The sequence below is a fragment of the Solea solea genome, chromosome 18 (genome assembly GCF_958295425.1).
Source record: "Solea solea chromosome 18, fSolSol10.1, whole genome shotgun sequence".
NCBI classification, from domain to species: domain Eukaryota; kingdom Metazoa; phylum Chordata; class Actinopteri; order Pleuronectiformes; family Soleidae; genus Solea; species Solea solea.
In genome coordinates, this window is record NC_081151.1 from 23,785,863 (window position 1) to 23,804,980 (window position 19,118).

At 36.9% G+C, this 19,118-nt stretch overlaps 1 protein-coding gene across 1 annotated transcript; it reads right to left on the reverse strand.

The window, feature by feature from the left end:
• Positions 1 to 14,456: 14,456 nt before the first annotated feature.
• On the reverse strand, positions 14,457 to 18,824 carry egln3 (egl-9 family hypoxia-inducible factor 3). Its single transcript, XM_058615221.1, has 5 exons — positions 18,385 to 18,824; positions 16,416 to 16,535; positions 16,036 to 16,172; positions 15,760 to 15,833; positions 14,457 to 15,167 (listed from the first exon to the last, which is right to left on the reverse strand). Exons 1-5 carry the CDS (start codon positions 18,742 to 18,744, stop codon positions 15,142 to 15,144), a joined length of 717 nt encoding a protein of 238 aa, XP_058471204.1. The 5' UTR covers positions 18,745 to 18,824; the 3' UTR covers positions 14,457 to 15,141.
• Positions 18,825 to 19,118: the final 294 nt, after the last annotated feature.

Genomic DNA, 19,118 nt, shown 5'->3' on the forward strand with positions numbered 1-19,118 from the left:
CCTATGACTTTTTTGACAGATTTTGGACGACATACTAACCTATGACGTTTTTTTACTGATTTTGGACGACATACTAACCTATGACTTTTTTGACTGATTTTGGACGACATACTAACCTATGACTTTTTTGAATGGTTTTGGACGACATACTAACCTATGACGTTTTTTCACTGATTTTGGACGACATACTAACCTATGACTTTTTTGACTCATTTTGGACGACATACTAACCTATTACTTTTCTGACTGATTTTGGACGACTTATTAACCTATGACTTTTTTGACTGATTTTGAACGACATACTAACCTATGACTTTTCTGACTGATTTTGGACGACATACTAACCTATGACTTTTTTGCCTGATTTTGGACGACATACTAACCTATGACTTTTTTGACAGATTTTGGACGACATACTAACCTATGACTTTTTTGACAGATTTTGGACGACATACTAACCTATGACGTTTTTGACTCATTTTGGGCGACATACTAACCTATGACTTTTTTGACTGATTTTGGACGGCATACTAACCTATGACGTTTTTGACTGATTTTGGACGACATACTAACCTATGACGTTTTTGACTGATTTTGGACGACATACTAACCTATGACTTTTTTGACAGATTTTGGACGACATACTAACCTATGACGTTTTTTGGACGACATACTAACCTATGACTTTTTTGACTGATTTTGGACGACATACTAACCTATGACTTTTTTGACAGATTTTGGACGACATACTAACCTATGACGTTTTTTGGACGACATACTAACCTATGACTTTTTTGACTGATTTTGGACGACATACTAACCTATGACTTTTTTGAATGGTTTTGGACGACATACTAACCTATGACTTTTCTGACTCATTTTGGACGACATACTAACCTATGACTTTTTTGACTCATTTTGGACGACATACTAACATATGACTTTTTTGACTCATTTTGGACGACATTCTAACCTATGACTTTTTTGACAGATTTTGGACGACATACTAACCTATGACTTTTCTGACTGATTTTGGACGACATACTATACTATGACTTTTTTGACTGATTTTGGACGACATACTAACCTATGACTTTTTTGACTGATTTTGGACGACATACTAACCTATGACTTTTCTGACTGATTTTGGACGACATACTATACTATGACTTTTTTGACTGATTTTGGACGACATACTAACCTATGACTTTTTTGACTGATTTTGGACGACATACTATACTATGACTTTTTTGACTCATTTTGGACGACATACTAACCTATGACTTTTCTGACTGATTTTGGACGACATACTAACCTATGACTTTTTTGACTGATTTTGGACGACATACTATACCATGACGTTTTTGACTGATTTTGGACGACATACTAACCTATGACTTTTTTGACTGATTTTGGACGACATACTATACTATGACTTTTTTGACTCATTTTGGACGACATACTAACCTATGACTTTTCTGACTCATTTTGGACGACATACTAACCTATGACTTTTTTGACTGATTTTGGACGACATACTATACTATGACGTTTTTGACTGATTTTGGACGACATACTAACCTATGACTTTTTTGACAGATTTTGGACGACATACTAACCTATGACGTTTTTTTACTGATTTTGGACGACATACTAACCTATGACTTTTTTGACTGATTTTGGACGACATACTAACCTATGACTTTTTTGAATGGTTTTGGACGACATACTAACCTATGACGTTTTTTCACTGATTTTGGACGACATACTAACCTATGACTTTTTTGACTCATTTTGGACGACATACTAACCTATTACTTTTCTGACTGATTTTGGACGACTTATTAACCTATGACTTTTTTGACTGATTTTGAACGACATACTAACCTATGACTTTTCTGACTGATTTTGGACGACATACTAACCTATGACTTTTTTGCCTGATTTTGGACGACATACTAACCTATGACTTTTTTGACAGATTTTGGACGACATACTAACCTATGACTTTTTTGACAGATTTTGGACGACATACTAACCTATGACGTTTTTGACTCATTTTGGGCGACATACTAACCTATGACTTTTTTGACTGATTTTGGACGGCATACTAACCTATGACGTTTTTGACTGATTTTGGACGACATACTAACCTATGACGTTTTTGACTGATTTTGGACGACATACTAACCTATGACTTTTTTGACAGATTTTGGACGACATACTAACCTATGACGTTTTTTGGACGACATACTAACCTATGACTTTTTTGACTGATTTTGGACGACATACTAACCTATGACTTTTTTGAATGGTTTTGGACGACATACTAACCTATGACTTTTCTGACTCATTTTGGACGACATACTAACCTATGACTTTTTTGACTCATTTTGGACGACATACTAACCTATGACTTTTTTGACTCATTTTGGACGACATTCTAACCTATGACTTTTTTGACAGATTTTGGACGACATACTAACCTATGACTTTTCTGACTGATTTTGGACGACATACTATACTATGACTTTTTTGACTGATTTTGGACGACATACTAACCTATGACTTTTTTGACTGATTTTGGACGACATACTAACCTATGACTTTTCTGACTGATTTTGGACGACATACTATACTATGACTTTTTTGACTGATTTTGGACGACATACTAACCTATGACTTTTTTGACTGATTTTGGACGACATACTATACTATGACTTTTTTGACTCATTTTGGACGACATACTAACCTATGACTTTTCTGACTGATTTTGGACGACATACTAACCTATGACTTTTTTGACTGATTTTGGACGACATACTATACCATGACGTTTTTGACTGATTTTGGACGACATACTAACCTATGACTTTTTTGACTGATTTTGGACGACATACTTTACTATGACTTTTTTGACTCATTTCGGACGACATACTAACCTATGACTTTTCTGACTCATTTTGGACGACATACTAACCTATGACGTTTTTTTACTGATTTTGGACGACATACTAACCTATGACTTTTTTGACTGATTTTGGACGACATACTAACCTATGACTTTTTTGAATGGTTTTGGACGACATACTAACCTATGACGTTTTTTCACTGATTTTGGACGACATACTAACCTATGACTTTTTTGACTCATTTTGGACGACATACTAACCTATTACTTTTCTGACTGATTTTGGACGACTTATTAACCTATGACTTTTTTGACTGATTTTGAACGACATACTAACCTATGACTTTTCTGACTGATTTTGGACGACATACTAACCTATGACTTTTTTGCCTGATTTTGGACGACATACTAACCTATGACTTTTTTGACAGATTTTGGACGACATACTAACCTATGACTTTTTTGACAGATTTTGGACGACATACTAACCTATGACGTTTTTGACTCATTTTGGGCGACATACTAACCTATGACTTTTTTGACTGATTTTGGACGGCATACTAACCTATGACGTTTTTGACTGATTTTGGACGACATACTAACCTATGACTTTTTTGACTGATTTTGGACAACATACTAACCTATGACTTTTTTGACTGATTTTGGACGACATACTATACTATGACTTTTTTGACTCATTTTGGACGACATACTAACCTATGACTTTTTTGACTGATTTTGGACGACATACTAACCTATTACTTTTCTGACTGATTTTGGACGACTTATTAACCTATGACTTTTTTGACTGATTTTGAACGACATACTAACCTATGACTTTTTTGACTGATTTTGGACGACATACTAACCTATGACTTTTTTGACAGAATTTGGGACGACATACTAACCTATGACTTTTTTGACAGAATTTGGGACGACATACTAACCTATGACGTTTTTGACTCATTTTGGGCGACATACTAACCTATGACGTTTTTGACTCATTTTGGGCGACATACTAACCTATGACTTTTTTGACTGATTTTGGACGGCATACTAACCTATGATGTTTTTGACTGATTTTGGACGACATACTAACCTATGACTTTTTTGACAGATTTTGGACGACATACTAACCTATGACTTTTCTGACTGATTTTGGGCGACATACTAACCTATGACTTTTTTGACTGATTTTGGACGACATACTAACCTATGACTTTTTTGACAGATTTTGGACGACATACTAACCTATGACGTTTTTGACTCATTTTGGGTGACATACTAACCTATGACGTTTTTGACTCATTTTGGGCGACATACTAACCTATGACTTTTCTGACTGATTTTGGACGACATACTATACTATGACTTTTTTGACTGATTTTGGACGACATACTATACTATGACGTTTTTGACTGATTTTGGACGACATACTAACCTATGACTTTTTTGACAGATTTTGGACGACATACTAACCTATGACGTTTTTTGGACGACATACTAACCTATGACTTTTTTGACTGATTTTGGACGACATACTAACCTATGACTTTTTTGAATGGTTTTGGACGACATACTAACCTATGACTTTTCTGACTCATTTTGGACGACATACTAACCTATGACTTTTTTGACTCATTTTGGACGACATACTAACATATGACTTTTTTGACTCATTTTGGACGACATTCTAACCTATGACTTTTTTGACAGATTTTGGACGACATACTAACCTATGACTTTTCTGACTGATTTTGGACGACATACTATACTATGACTTTTTTGACTGATTTTGGACGACATACTAACCTATGACTTTTTTGACTGATTTTGGACGACATACTAACCTATGACTTTTCTGACTGATTTTGGACGACATACTATACTATGACTTTTTTGACTGATTTTGGACGACATACTAACCTATGACTTTTTTGACTGATTTTGGACGACATACTATACTATGACTTTTTTGACTCATTTTGGACGACATACTAACCTATGACTTTTCTGACTGATTTTGGACGACATACTAACCTATGACTTTTTTGACTGATTTTGGACGACATACTATACCATGACGTTTTTGACTGATTTTGGACGACATACTAACCTATGACTTTTTTGACTGATTTTGGACGACATACTATACTATGACTTTTTTGACTCATTTTGGACGACATACTAACCTATGACTTTTCTGACTCATTTTGGACGACATACTAACCTATGACTTTTTTGACTGATTTTGGACGACATACTATACTATGACGTTTTTGACTGATTTTGGACGACATACTAACCTATGACTTTTTTGACAGATTTTGGACGACATACTAACCTATGACGTTTTTTTACTGATTTTGGACGACATACTAACCTATGACTTTTTTGACTGATTTTGGACGACATACTAACCTATGACTTTTTTGAATGGTTTTGGACGACATACTAACCTATGACGTTTTTTCACTGATTTTGGACGACATACTAACCTATGACTTTTTTGACTCATTTTGGACGACATACTAACCTATTACTTTTCTGACTGATTTTGGACGACTTATTAACCTATGACTTTTTTGACTGATTTTGAACGACATACTAACCTATGACTTTTCTGACTGATTTTGGACGACATACTAACCTATGACTTTTTTGCCTGATTTTGGACGACATACTAACCTATGACTTTTTTGACAGATTTTGGACGACATACTAACCTATGACTTTTTTGACAGATTTTGGACGACATACTAACCTATGACGTTTTTGACTCATTTTGGGCGACATACTAACCTATGACTTTTTTGACTGATTTTGGACGGCATACTAACCTATGACGTTTTTGACTGATTTTGGACGACATACTAACCTATGACGTTTTTGACTGATTTTGGACGACATACTAACCTATGACTTTTTTGACAGATTTTGGACGACATACTAACCTATGACGTTTTTTGGACGACATACTAACCTATGACTTTTTTGACTGATTTTGGACGACATACTAACCTATGACTTTTTTGAATGGTTTTGGACGACATACTAACCTATGACTTTTCTGACTCATTTTGGACGACATACTAACCTATGACTTTTTTGACTCATTTTGGACGACATACTAACCTATGACTTTTTTGACTCATTTTGGACGACATTCTAACCTATGACTTTTTTGACAGATTTTGGACGACATACTAACCTATGACTTTTCTGACTGATTTTGGACGACATACTATACTATGACTTTTTTGACTGATTTTGGACGACATACTAACCTATGACTTTTTTGACTGATTTTGGACGACATACTAACCTATGACTTTTCTGACTGATTTTGGACGACATACTATACTATGACTTTTTTGACTGATTTTGGACGACATACTAACCTATGACTTTTTTGACTGATTTTGGACGACATACTATACTATGACTTTTTTGACTCATTTTGGACGACATACTAACCTATGACTTTTCTGACTGATTTTGGACGACATACTAACCTATGACTTTTTTGACTGATTTTGGACGACATACTATACCATGACGTTTTTGACTGATTTTGGACGACATACTAACCTATGACTTTTTTGACTGATTTTGGACGACATACTTTACTATGACTTTTTTGACTCATTTCGGACGACATACTAACCTATGACTTTTCTGACTCATTTTGGACGACATACTAACCTATGACTTTTTTGACTGATTTTGGACGACATACTATACTATGACGTTTTTGACTGATTTTGGACGACATACTAACCTATGACTTTTTTGACAGATTTTGGACGACATACTAACCTATGACGTTTTTTTACTGATTTTGGACGACATACTAACCTATGACTTTTTTGACTGATTTTGGACGACATACTAACCTATGACTTTTTTGAATGGTGTTGGACGACATACTAACCTATGACGTTTTTTCACTGATTTTGGACGACATACTAACCTATGACTTTTTTGACTCATTTTGGACGACATACTAACCTATTACTTTTCTGACTGATTTTGGACGACTTATTAACCTATGACTTTTTTGACTGATTTTGAACGACATACTAACCTATGACTTTTCTGACTGATTTTGGACGACATACTAACCTATGACTTTTTTGCCTGATTTTGGACGACATACTAACCTATGACTTTTTTGACAGATTTTGGACGACATACTAACCTATGACTTTTTTGACAGATTTTGGACGACATACTAACCTATGACGTTTTTGACTCATTTTGGGCGACATACTAACCTATGACTTTTTTGACTGATTTTGGACGGCATACTAACCTATGACGTTTTTGACTGATTTTGGACGACATACTAACCTATGACTTTTTTGACTGATTTTGGACAACATACTAACCTATGACTTTTTTGACTGATTTTGGACGACATACTATACTATGACTTTTTTGACTCATTTTGGACGACATACTAACCTATGACTTTTTTGACTGATTTTGGACGACATACTAACCTATTACTTTTCTGACTGATTTTGGACGACTTATTAACCTATGACTTTTTTGACTGATTTTGAACGACATACTAACCTATGACTTTTTTGACTGATTTTGGACGACATACTAACCTATGACTTTTTTGACAGAATTTGGGACGACATACTAACCTATGACTTTTTTGACAGAATTTGGGACGACATACTAACCTATGACGTTTTTGACTCATTTTGGGCGACATACTAACCTATGACGTTTTTGACTCATTTTGGGCGACATACTAACCTATGACTTTTTTGACTGATTTTGGACGGCATACTAACCTATGATGTTTTTGACTGATTTTGGACGACATACTAACCTATGACTTTTTTGACAGATTTTGGACGACATACTAACCTATGACTTTTCTGACTGATTTTGGGCGACATACTAACCTATGACTTTTTTGACTGATTTTGGACGACATACTAACCTATGACTTTTTTGACAGATTTTGGACGACATACTAACCTATGACGTTTTTGACTCATTTTGGGTGACATACTAACCTATGACGTTTTTGACTCATTTTGGGCGACATACTAACCTATGACTTTTCTGACTGATTTTGGACGACATACTATACTATGACTTTTTTGACTGATTTTGGACGACATACTATACTATGACGTTTTTGACTGATTTTGGACGACATACTAACCTATGACTTTTTTGACAGATTTTGGACGACATACTAACCTATGACGTTTTTTGGACGACATACTAACCTATGACTTTTTTGACTGATTTTGGACGACATACTAACCTATGACTTTTTTGAATGGTTTTGGACGACATACTAACCTATGACTTTTCTGACTCATTTTGGACGACATACTAACCTATGACTTTTTTGACTCATTTTGGACGACATACTAACATATGACTTTTTTGACAGATTTTGGACGACATACTAACCTATGACTTTTCTGACTGATTTTGGACGACATACTATACTATGACTTTTTTGACTGATTTTGGACGACATACTAACCTATGACTTTTTTGACTGATTTTGGACGACATACTAACCTATGACTTTTCTGACTGATTTTGGACGACATACTATACTATGACTTTTTTGACTGATTTTGGACGACATACTAACCTATGACTTTTTTGACTGATTTTGGACGACATACTATACTATGACTTTTTTGACTCATTTTGGACGACATACTAACCTATGACTTTTCTGACTGATTTTGGACGACATACTAACCTATGACTTTTTTGACTGATTTTGGACGACATACTATACCATGACGTTTTTGACTGATTTTGGACGACATACTAACCTATGACTTTTTTGACTGATTTTGGACGACATACTATACTATGACTTTTTTGACTCATTTTGGACGACATACTAACCTATGACTTTTCTGACTCATTTTGGACGACATACTAACCTATGACTTTTTTGACTGATTTTGGACGACATACTATACTATGACGTTTTTGACTGATTTTGGACGACATACTAACCTATGACTTTTTTGACAGATTTTGGACGACATACTAACCTATGACGTTTTTTTACTGATTTTGGACGACATACTAACCTATGACTTTTCTGACTGATTTTGGACGACATTCTAACCTATGACTTTTTTGACAGATTTTGGACGACATACTAACCTATGACTTTTCTGACTGATTTTGGACGACATACTATACTATGACTTTTCTGACTGATTTTGGACGACATACTATACTATGACTTTTTTGACTGATTTTGGACGACATACTATACTATGACGTTTTTGACTGATTTTGGACGACATACTAACCTATGACTTTTTTGACAGATTTTGGACGACATACTAACCTATGACGTTTTTTGGACGACATACTAACCTATGACTTTTTTGACTGATTTTGGACGACATACTAACCTATGACTTTTTTGAATGGTTTTGGACGACATACTAACCTATGACTTTTCTGACTCATTTTGGACGACATACTAACCTATGACTTTTTTGACTCATTTTGGACGACATACTAACATATGACTTTTTTGACTCATTTTGGACGACATTCTAACCTATGACTTTTTTGACAGATTTTGGACGACATACTAACCTATGACTTTTCTGACTGATTTTGGACGACATACTATACTATGACTTTTTTGACTGATTTTGGACGACATACTAACCTATGACTTTTTTGACTGATTTTGGACGACATACTAACCTATGACTTTTCTGACTGATTTTGGACGACATACTATACTATGACTTTTTTGACTGATTTTGGACGACATACTAACCTATGACTTTTTTGACTGATTTTGGACGACATACTATACTATGACTTTTTTGACTCATTTTGGACGACATACTAACCTATGACTTTTCTGACTGATTTTGGACGACATACTAACCTATGACTTTTTTGACTGATTTTGGACGACATACTATACCATGACGTTTTTGACTGATTTTGGACGACATACTAACCTATGACTTTTTTGACTGATTTTGGACGACATACTATACTATGACTTTTTTGACTCATTTTGGACGACATACTAACCTATGACTTTTCTGACTCATTTTGGACGACATACTAACCTATGACTTTTTTGACTGATTTTGGACGACATACTATACTATGACGTTTTTGACTGATTTTGGACGACATACTAACCTATGACTTTTTTGACAGATTTTGGACGACATACTAACCTATGACGTTTTTTTACTGATTTTGGACGACATACTAACCTATGACTTTTTTGACTGATTTTGGACGACATACTAACCTATGACTTTTTTGAATGGTTTTGGACGACATACTAACCTATGACGTTTTTTCACTGATTTTGGACGACATACTAACCTATGACTTTTTTGACTCATTTTGGACGACATACTAACCTATTACTTTTCTGACTGATTTTGGACGACTTATTAACCTATGACTTTTTTGACTGATTTTGAACGACATACTAACCTATGACTTTTCTGACTGATTTTGGACGACATACTAACCTATGACTTTTTTGCCTGATTTTGGACGACATACTAACCTATGACTTTTTTGACAGATTTTGGACGACATACTAACCTATGACTTTTTTGACAGATTTTGGACGACATACTAACCTATGACGTTTTTGACTCATTTTGGGCGACATACTAACCTATGACTTTTTTGACTGATTTTGGACGGCATACTAACCTATGACGTTTTTGACTGATTTTGGACGACATACTAACCTATGACGTTTTTGACTGATTTTGGACGACATACTAACCTATGACTTTTTTGACAGATTTTGGACGACATACTAACCTATGACGTTTTTTGGACGACATACTAACCTATGACTTTTTTGACTGATTTTGGACGACATACTAACCTATGACGTTTTTGACTGATTTTGGACGACATACTAACCTATGACTTTTCTGACTGATTTTGGACGACATTCTAACCTATGACTTTTTTGACAGATTTTGGACGACATACTAACCTATGACTTTTCTGACTGATTTTGGACGACATACTATACTATGACTTTTTTGACTGATTTTGGACGACATACTAACCTATGACTTTTTTGACTGATTTTGGACGACATACTAACCTATGACTTTTCTGACTGATTTTGGACGACATACTATACTATGACTTTTTTGACTGATTTTGGACGACATACTAACCTATGACTTTTTTGACTGATTTTGGACGACATACTATACTATGACTTTTTTGACTCATTTTGGACGACATACTAACCTATGACGTTTTTGACTCATTTTGGGCGACATACTAACCTATGACTTTTTTGACTGATTTTGGACGGCATACTAACCTATGACGTTTTTGACTGATTTTGGACGACATACTAACCTATGACTTTTTTGACTGATTTTGGACAACATACTAACCTATGACTTTTTTGACTGATTTTGGACGACATACTATACTATGACTTTTTTGACTCATTTTGGACGACATACTAACCTATGACTTTTTTGACTGATTTTGGACGACATACTATACTATGACGTTTTTGACTGATTTTGGACGACATACTAACCTATGACTTTTTTGACTGATTTTGGACGACATACTAACCTATTACTTTTCTGACTGATTTTGGACGACTTATTAACCTATGACTTTTTTGACTGATTTTGAACGACATACTAACCTATGACTTTTCTGACTGATTTTGGGCGACATACTAACCTATGACTTTTTTGACTGATTTTGGACGACATACTAACCTATGACTTTTTTGACAGAATTTGGGACGACATACTAACCTATGACGTTTTTGACTCATTTTGGGCGACATACTAACCTATGACGTTTTTGACTCATTTTGGGCGACATACTAACCTATGACTTTTTTGACTGATTTTGGACGACATACTAACCTATGACGTTTTTGACTCATTTTGGGCGACATACTAACCTATGACTTTTTTGACTCATTTTGGACGACATACTAACCTATTAATTTTTTTTGACTGATTTTGGACGACTTATTAACCTATGACTTTTTTGACTGATTTTGAACGACATACTAACCTATGACTTTTCTGACTGATTTTGGGCGACATACTAACCTATGACTTTTTTGACTGATTTTGGACGACATACTAACCTATGATTTTTTTGACAGATTTTGGACGACATACTAACCTATGACGTTTTTGACTCATTTTGGGCAACATACTAACCTATGACTTTTCTGACTGATTTTGGACGACATACTATACTATGACTTTTTTGACTGATTTTGGACGACATACTATACTATGACGTTTTTGACTGATTTTGGACGACATACTAACCTATGACTTTTTTGACAGATTTTGGACGACATACTAACCTATGACGTTTTTTGGACGACATACTAACCTATGACTTTTTTGACTGATTTTGGACGACATACTAACCTATGACTTTTTTGAATGGTTTTGGACGACATACTAACCTATGACTTTTCTGACTCATTTTGGACGACATACTAACCTATGACTTTTTTGACTCATTTTGGACGACATACTAACATATGACTTTTTTGACTCATTTTGGACGACATTCTAACCTATGACTTTTCTGACTGATTTTGGACGACATACTATACTATGACTTTTTTGACTGATTTTGGACGACATACTAACCTATGACTTTTCTGACTGATTTTGGACGACATACTATACTATGACTTTTTTGACTGATTTTGGACGACATACTAACCTATGACTTTTTTGACTGATTTTGGACGACATACTATACTATGACTTTTTTGACTCATTTTGGACGACATACTAACCTATGACTTTTCTGACTGATTTTGGACGACATACTAACCTATGACTTTTTTGACTGATTTTGGACGACATACTATACCATGACGTTTTTGACTGATTTTGGACGACATACTAACCTATGACTTTTTTGACTGATTTTGGACGACATACTATACTATGACTTTTTTGACTCATTTTGGACGACATACTAACCTATGACTTTTCTGACTCATTTTGGACGACATACTAACCTATGACTTTTTTGACTGATTTTGGACGACATACTATACTATGACGTTTTTGACAGATTTTGGACGACATACTAACCTATGACGTTTTTTTACTGATTTTGGACGACATACTAACCTATGACTTTTTTGAATGGTTTTGGACGACATACTAACCTATGACGTTTTTTCACTGATTTTGGACGACATACTAACCTATGACTTTTTTGACTCATTTTGGACGACATACTAACCTATTACTTTTCTGACTGATTTTGGACGACTTATTAACCTATGACTTTTTTGACTGATTTTGAACGACATACTAACCTATGACTTTTCTGACTGATTTTGGACGACATACTAACCTATGACTTTTTTGCCTGATTTTGGACGACATACTAACCTATGACTTTTTTGACAGATTTTGGACGACATACTAACCTATGACTTTTTTGACAGATTTTGGACGACATACTAACCTATGACGTTTTTGACTCATTTTGGGCGACATACTAACCTATGACTTTTTTGACTGATTTTGGACGGCATACTAACCTATGACGTTTTTGACTGATTTTGGACGACATACTAACCTATGACGTTTTTGACTGATTTTGGACGACATACTAACCTATGACTTTTTTGACAGATTTTGGACGACATACTAACCTATGACGTTTTTTGGACGACATACTAACCTATGACTTTTTTGACTGATTTTGGACGACATACTAACCTATGACTTTTTTGAATGGTTTTGGACGACATACTAACCTATGACTTTTCTGACTCATTTTGGACGACATACTAACCTATGACTTTTTTGACTCATTTTGGACGACATACTAACCTATGACTTTTTTGACTCATTTTGGACGACATTCTAACCTATGACTTTTTTGACTCATTTTGGACGACATACTAACCTATGACTTTTTTGACTGATTTTGGACGACATACTAACCTATGACTTATTTGAATAGTTTTGGACGACATACTAACCTATGACTTTTTTGACTGATTTTGGACGACATACTATACTATGACGTTTTTGACTCATTTTGGACGACATTCTAACCTATGACTTTTTTGACAGATTTTGGACGACTTATTAACCTATGACTTTTTTGACTGATTTTGAACGACATACTAACCTATGACGTTTCTGACTGATTTTGGACGACATACTAACCTATGACTTTTTTGAATAGTTTTGGACGACATACTAACCTATGACTTTTTTGACTGATTTTGGACGACATACTAACCTATGACTTTTTTGAATAGTTTTGGACGACATACTAACCTATGACTTTTTTGACTGATTTTGGACGACATACTAACCTATGACTTTTTTGACTGATTTTGGACGACATACTATACTATGACGTTTTTGACTGATTTTGGACGACATACTAACCTATGACTTTTTTGACAGATTTTGGACGACATACTAACCTATGACTTGATGTAACAAAAAAGTTATGCTGACACAGAAAGAAATACTTTAGTTTAAATCATGTTTTAATATTTCATAGCCGTACAAAATAATTATTTCCACTTGTTACAGAAACACAGTTAAAAAGAACTGAGGCTGCAGTGACACCTATTGGCCACTTCATAAAACTGTCAACTGCTAAAAATGAGGTGATGATATGGTTCTGTTGAACAGTTGACAGCAGCTCAGTCAAAACATTTAACAGGTAAACATTAAAGGGAAAGTGCAAGTGTTTTTTATATAGGGTTGTCTGTTTAAGTCATTTACAGTAATCCTCTTTGACCCCACCCCTTTCTTTCATCTGTTCGAAAACCACAAAGGTCCCGTTAGTGTTTGTATTACAAACACATAAATATAAATCCGTCTCACAGACGAGTGATTTCTGTCCGTTTGTAGACAAATTCTCGCCGCTTTCACCTCCTCAAACCGACCTGATGGTGAAGTGTAGATGAAAAGGTGCAATCTGCCGTTTTTCCTCCACCTCGGCAGTAAAACATTGCGCAAACATCGTGTAGAGCAGGAAAAGTCCTGAGCGGCTGCCAGTCACTTGAACGCGTCGCGGGCTCAGGCTACAGTCAGGCTGACCGCGGGAGCGCACAAACCGTTTGTGCTCTCCACTCGCTGTCGGTTCTTTGAGCTTTTTCCTGCAGTTCAGGGAAACAAACACCAGATGGCGACATCTCCTCGGGTTCAGCTGCTCTGCTGCTCATTTGACACTGAAAAACACGACAGACAGACGTGATCAAATATCAGCCGTTTGACACGCGTGTAAAAATGGACGAGTTATGATCATTATAACCAGATAATCCAGATTTATTTTTTGTCTGTGAAAGTTATTGGAACTGTAGCCTACATTTAATTCCTCAGTGTCTAAAGAACATGTTCACGTCTTTATCTCACTGTGAGACAGACTTTTATAAACCACTCACTCTCCCACACCAAAGTCCATAGAGAAAATCACTGATTTTAGCTGCTGGGGACACAGGAGGTGCTGGTCTACTGCTGCCTCGTGTGGTTACTTTGTGTCACTGAACGCAGGATTTTAAAAGCCGAATTTGACAAAAATGGTGTGGGAGAGTGAGTGGTTTAGAAACTTCAGTCTTATGATATCTTAACATGTTCGTGTCTTTTTCTCACTGTTGACAGACTTTTAACAGGAAACTTTCCTTTTAAAGAGATTTTCCTGTTAAAATATTGATTTACTTATAAATGACTTTGCTTTAAATATGATAATTGATGCAGACTCTATTGATTTTATATTTTTACAGATACATTTCTTTCTACAGTGATTTAAAGTTGTTCTTTTACCTTTTAGTTTCTTGAAGCGTCTCTTGGCCTCAGCTCTTTCCTCGGAGTCAAAATACCAGACTGTGATGGCGTACCTGAAACACACACACACATTAACTAAAGCTCTGAGTCTTAATTTGAAAGTCACACTTCCTGTGCACACCTTTAATTTAGTCAGATTAAAACATGTCTGTTCTGATGTAATTTCACCTTGTAACCAGCAGATGGCGACATACGTCTGTAAATAATTCAAACAGCTTCTTAAATGTGAATCCTCATTTTAATGTGGATGCTGACCTGGTGGAGTAAGACGGCTGCACCTCGTGTGGATTCCTGCGGTCGGACCAGAAGAAGAGAAGTCGGTCAAACAGTGGTTTGATGTCGGCGACGTAGGGTTTTCCTTCAGGGAAGATCCTGAGGACGCCGCCGTGCTCCTGACGACAACAACGACAACAACGACATCATCAGCAACGACAACAACGACATCATCAGCAACGACAACGACGTTAACGAGGAGAATTACAAGTGTTTTTATTTAATCGTCAGTCGCTTTGATTCTTCTGCTAAACGATCGTAACAAATCAAAAATGTCCACTGTGTGTGTGTGTGTGTGTGTGTGTGAGCTGCCGGTCAGAGGTCATGTGAGGTGTAAAGGTCAGAGGTCACTGAACACTCACCTTAGCGTCCCAGTCCTTGTTCAGGTAGTAGATGCAGGTGATGCGTCGTCCGTCACAGTTTGGGTTATCGACGTGTTTAACATAACCTGCTCCGTTACCGGGGTAACAGGCCACCATAGCCTGGGAGAGAGAGAGAGAGAGAGAGAGAGAGAGAGAGAGAGAGAGAGAGACATTAATGAAGTGTCAGATCAAACAAACCATTCATCAATGACGACATTAATAATGATTCATCATTTTAAATTCAAACCAGTTTCTGGGATTTTTCAGCTTCTTAAACATGAATTTTGTCTCGTTTCTTTGTTCCATAAAAACAAAGAAATCATTTTAGTTTGTGGACAAAAACAAAGACATTTGACAAACACGGATCAATGTTTGATGACATTTTATCAATCAAACAACTCATCGATGAATGGATTCATGGGAATGAAACCATGAGGAAAGTAAGAGATTGAAGCTTCAATTTTAATCAACAAGTTATTGAATATTTCCTGATCAGTGAAAATTGCTTTCATGTTTCTACTCGAAAATGTATCAAGAATGAAAGATTTGTAATTGTTAAACCAGTTTGTGTCACTTTTCAGCTTCTTAAATGTGAATATTCCTGATTTCTTTGGTTTTTTTATCACAAAGAAATCATTTTTTGTTTGTGGACAAATTTTCTGACCAAACGGCAAGAAACTCGTCTGTGACGAACGTCAACGTTTCTGCACTTATGCGTGAAAACGAGTCAAAATCAGCGCGGTGAGAAGGCAGGTGACCACGCCCACTGTCCCAGGAGGACACGCCCACATGTGTGCATGAGTGCAGCACACACACACACACACACACACACACGTCCCGGAACGCAACATCAACAACAACAAACCACATCAGAGACATCAGCATTTTCCACCTGATGTCTGTGTTTACACAAGCTTCACACACACACACACACACACACACACACTGTGTCGAGGGAGGGGGCAGGGCGGGTAGGAAGCCACGCCCCCATGCGTGCAAGTGATTCCGGAGACGGACGTCATGACAACAAACCACAGCTGATAAAGAGCGAGTGGTCCCAGAGCCCGGGAGGGGGCGGAGTCACATCACACACATGTTTACACACACTATCAGTGAGGCACGTACACACACACACACACACACACACACACACACACGTGAAAGTATGTGATGACACAAAGGTGGGCGGGGCCATGAGGAAATAACACTGTAAAAAAGGAGAAAAACAGCTGATTTGAATTTAACTTTGTCTTCAGGAAGAGAAGAGGGCGGGGGGAGGATTATGGGATGTCGTCTGGCAGTTTTCCAGCTGCTGACTGTTTAATGACTGAGCTACGTGCTGCTGCGCCTGAACCCACAACAACAACAACAACAACAACACGAGCACTCGTCCGGTTTCCTGCACCTGACAGTGAGGAAAGGGAAACGGAAACACACACACACACACACAGCTGCGAAGTTCGGCATTTGAAATATTTCATTTAGACTTAAATCAGTGACACAAAGTGACCACACGAGGCAGCAGAGGAGCAGCTGAAATCACTGGTTTTCTCTGTGGACGTTGGTGTGTGAGAGTGAGTGCTTTACAAAAGTCTTTTATTTGCATTCATTATTTTATTCAACTGTGTTTCTTAAAGCCATTATTGATTAGTTCATGTTTTTATTCTCAGATTATCCTGTGACTTTATTTTGAAACTTCAAGTCCTGGATGAAAATACATTAGTGGATTTTAGTTATTTCTTGGTTTAACTATGTTGATGTTTTTAAAGACCTTTATTTTGAAAAGTTTTTCCTTTGAACATTCACATGTTATTGTTGATTTAAAGCCAATTATTAATCGATTATCGTTGGTTCGATTAATCGAGAAAAACAATCGTTGTAAAAAAAAAAACAAAAAAAAAAAAACTTTCGTAAACTTTATCGCGTTTCCTTTCAAAATAAACGATGAAATGATTGACGTGAACTTTACCTTTGACCTCTCTCGGATCGCCTTGTTGCCGATCCGGCGCGCGCACGCGGACACCAGCTTGTCCAGCCGGTGCAGGAGGACGTTGACCGCCTCGCAGCCGCGCTCGCTGCCGCTCACCCACGCGATCTTGTCCCCGCGGATGGTTCGCCGGTGGACGCCGGGGGCGGAGCCCGCCAGGCGGCCGTCCTGCAGCGCGCCGCCGCGGTGCATCTGCTTCACCTGCTCGAGCACCGCGTCCCCGAGCGACGCCCCGAGGAAACCGTCCACGTGGCAGAAGCCGTCGGCGAGCAGAGACGGGACGATGCGGTCCACGACCAAGCGCTCCAGCTGCACGTCCGAGACGCGGTCCAGGACCGGCATGGTGTCCGCGAGAGACAGGGACAGAGAAAGCGAGAGGCGCGAGACACAGAGAGAGAGAGAGAGAGAGAGGGAGAGAGAGGGGGCGGTCACGTGACTCAGTCACCTCTCTGTGCTCAGTGTTATGAGTGAGCGCTCGCGGACACTGAGCTTTTATCACAGCGCAGTCAAAGTAACTCTGTTTACGAACACACGGCTTCCGGTGTGAATTTTCAAAATTAGAGCGAAAAAACCTAACCAGTTTTTTTCGATGTATCATTTACACGTTCTTTCTTTGGTTTTTTACTTTTCCTTGTTTTTACTCTTTTAAAATGGAACTTTCCACGTTCCTTCTCTTCTTCACTTTTTATTTTCCTGTGGGTATTTTAAAATTTTTC

Excerpts from the sequence above, each read along its gene's own strand:
- egln3 (XM_058615221.1), bottom strand. The coding sequence starts at position 18,744 with ATGCCGGTCCTGGACCGCGTCTCGGACGTGCAGCTGGAGCGCTTGGTC. Across the intron at positions 16,173-16,415 it reads ACAAGGACTGGGACGCTAAG|GAGCACGGCGGCGTCCTCAG; the intron begins GTGAGTGTTCAG and ends TGTTGTCGTCAG. Across the intron at positions 15,168-15,759 it reads ACGCTTCAAGAAACTAAAAG|TGTCAAATGAGCAGCAGAGC; the intron begins GTAAAAGAACAA and ends CGTGTTTTTCAG.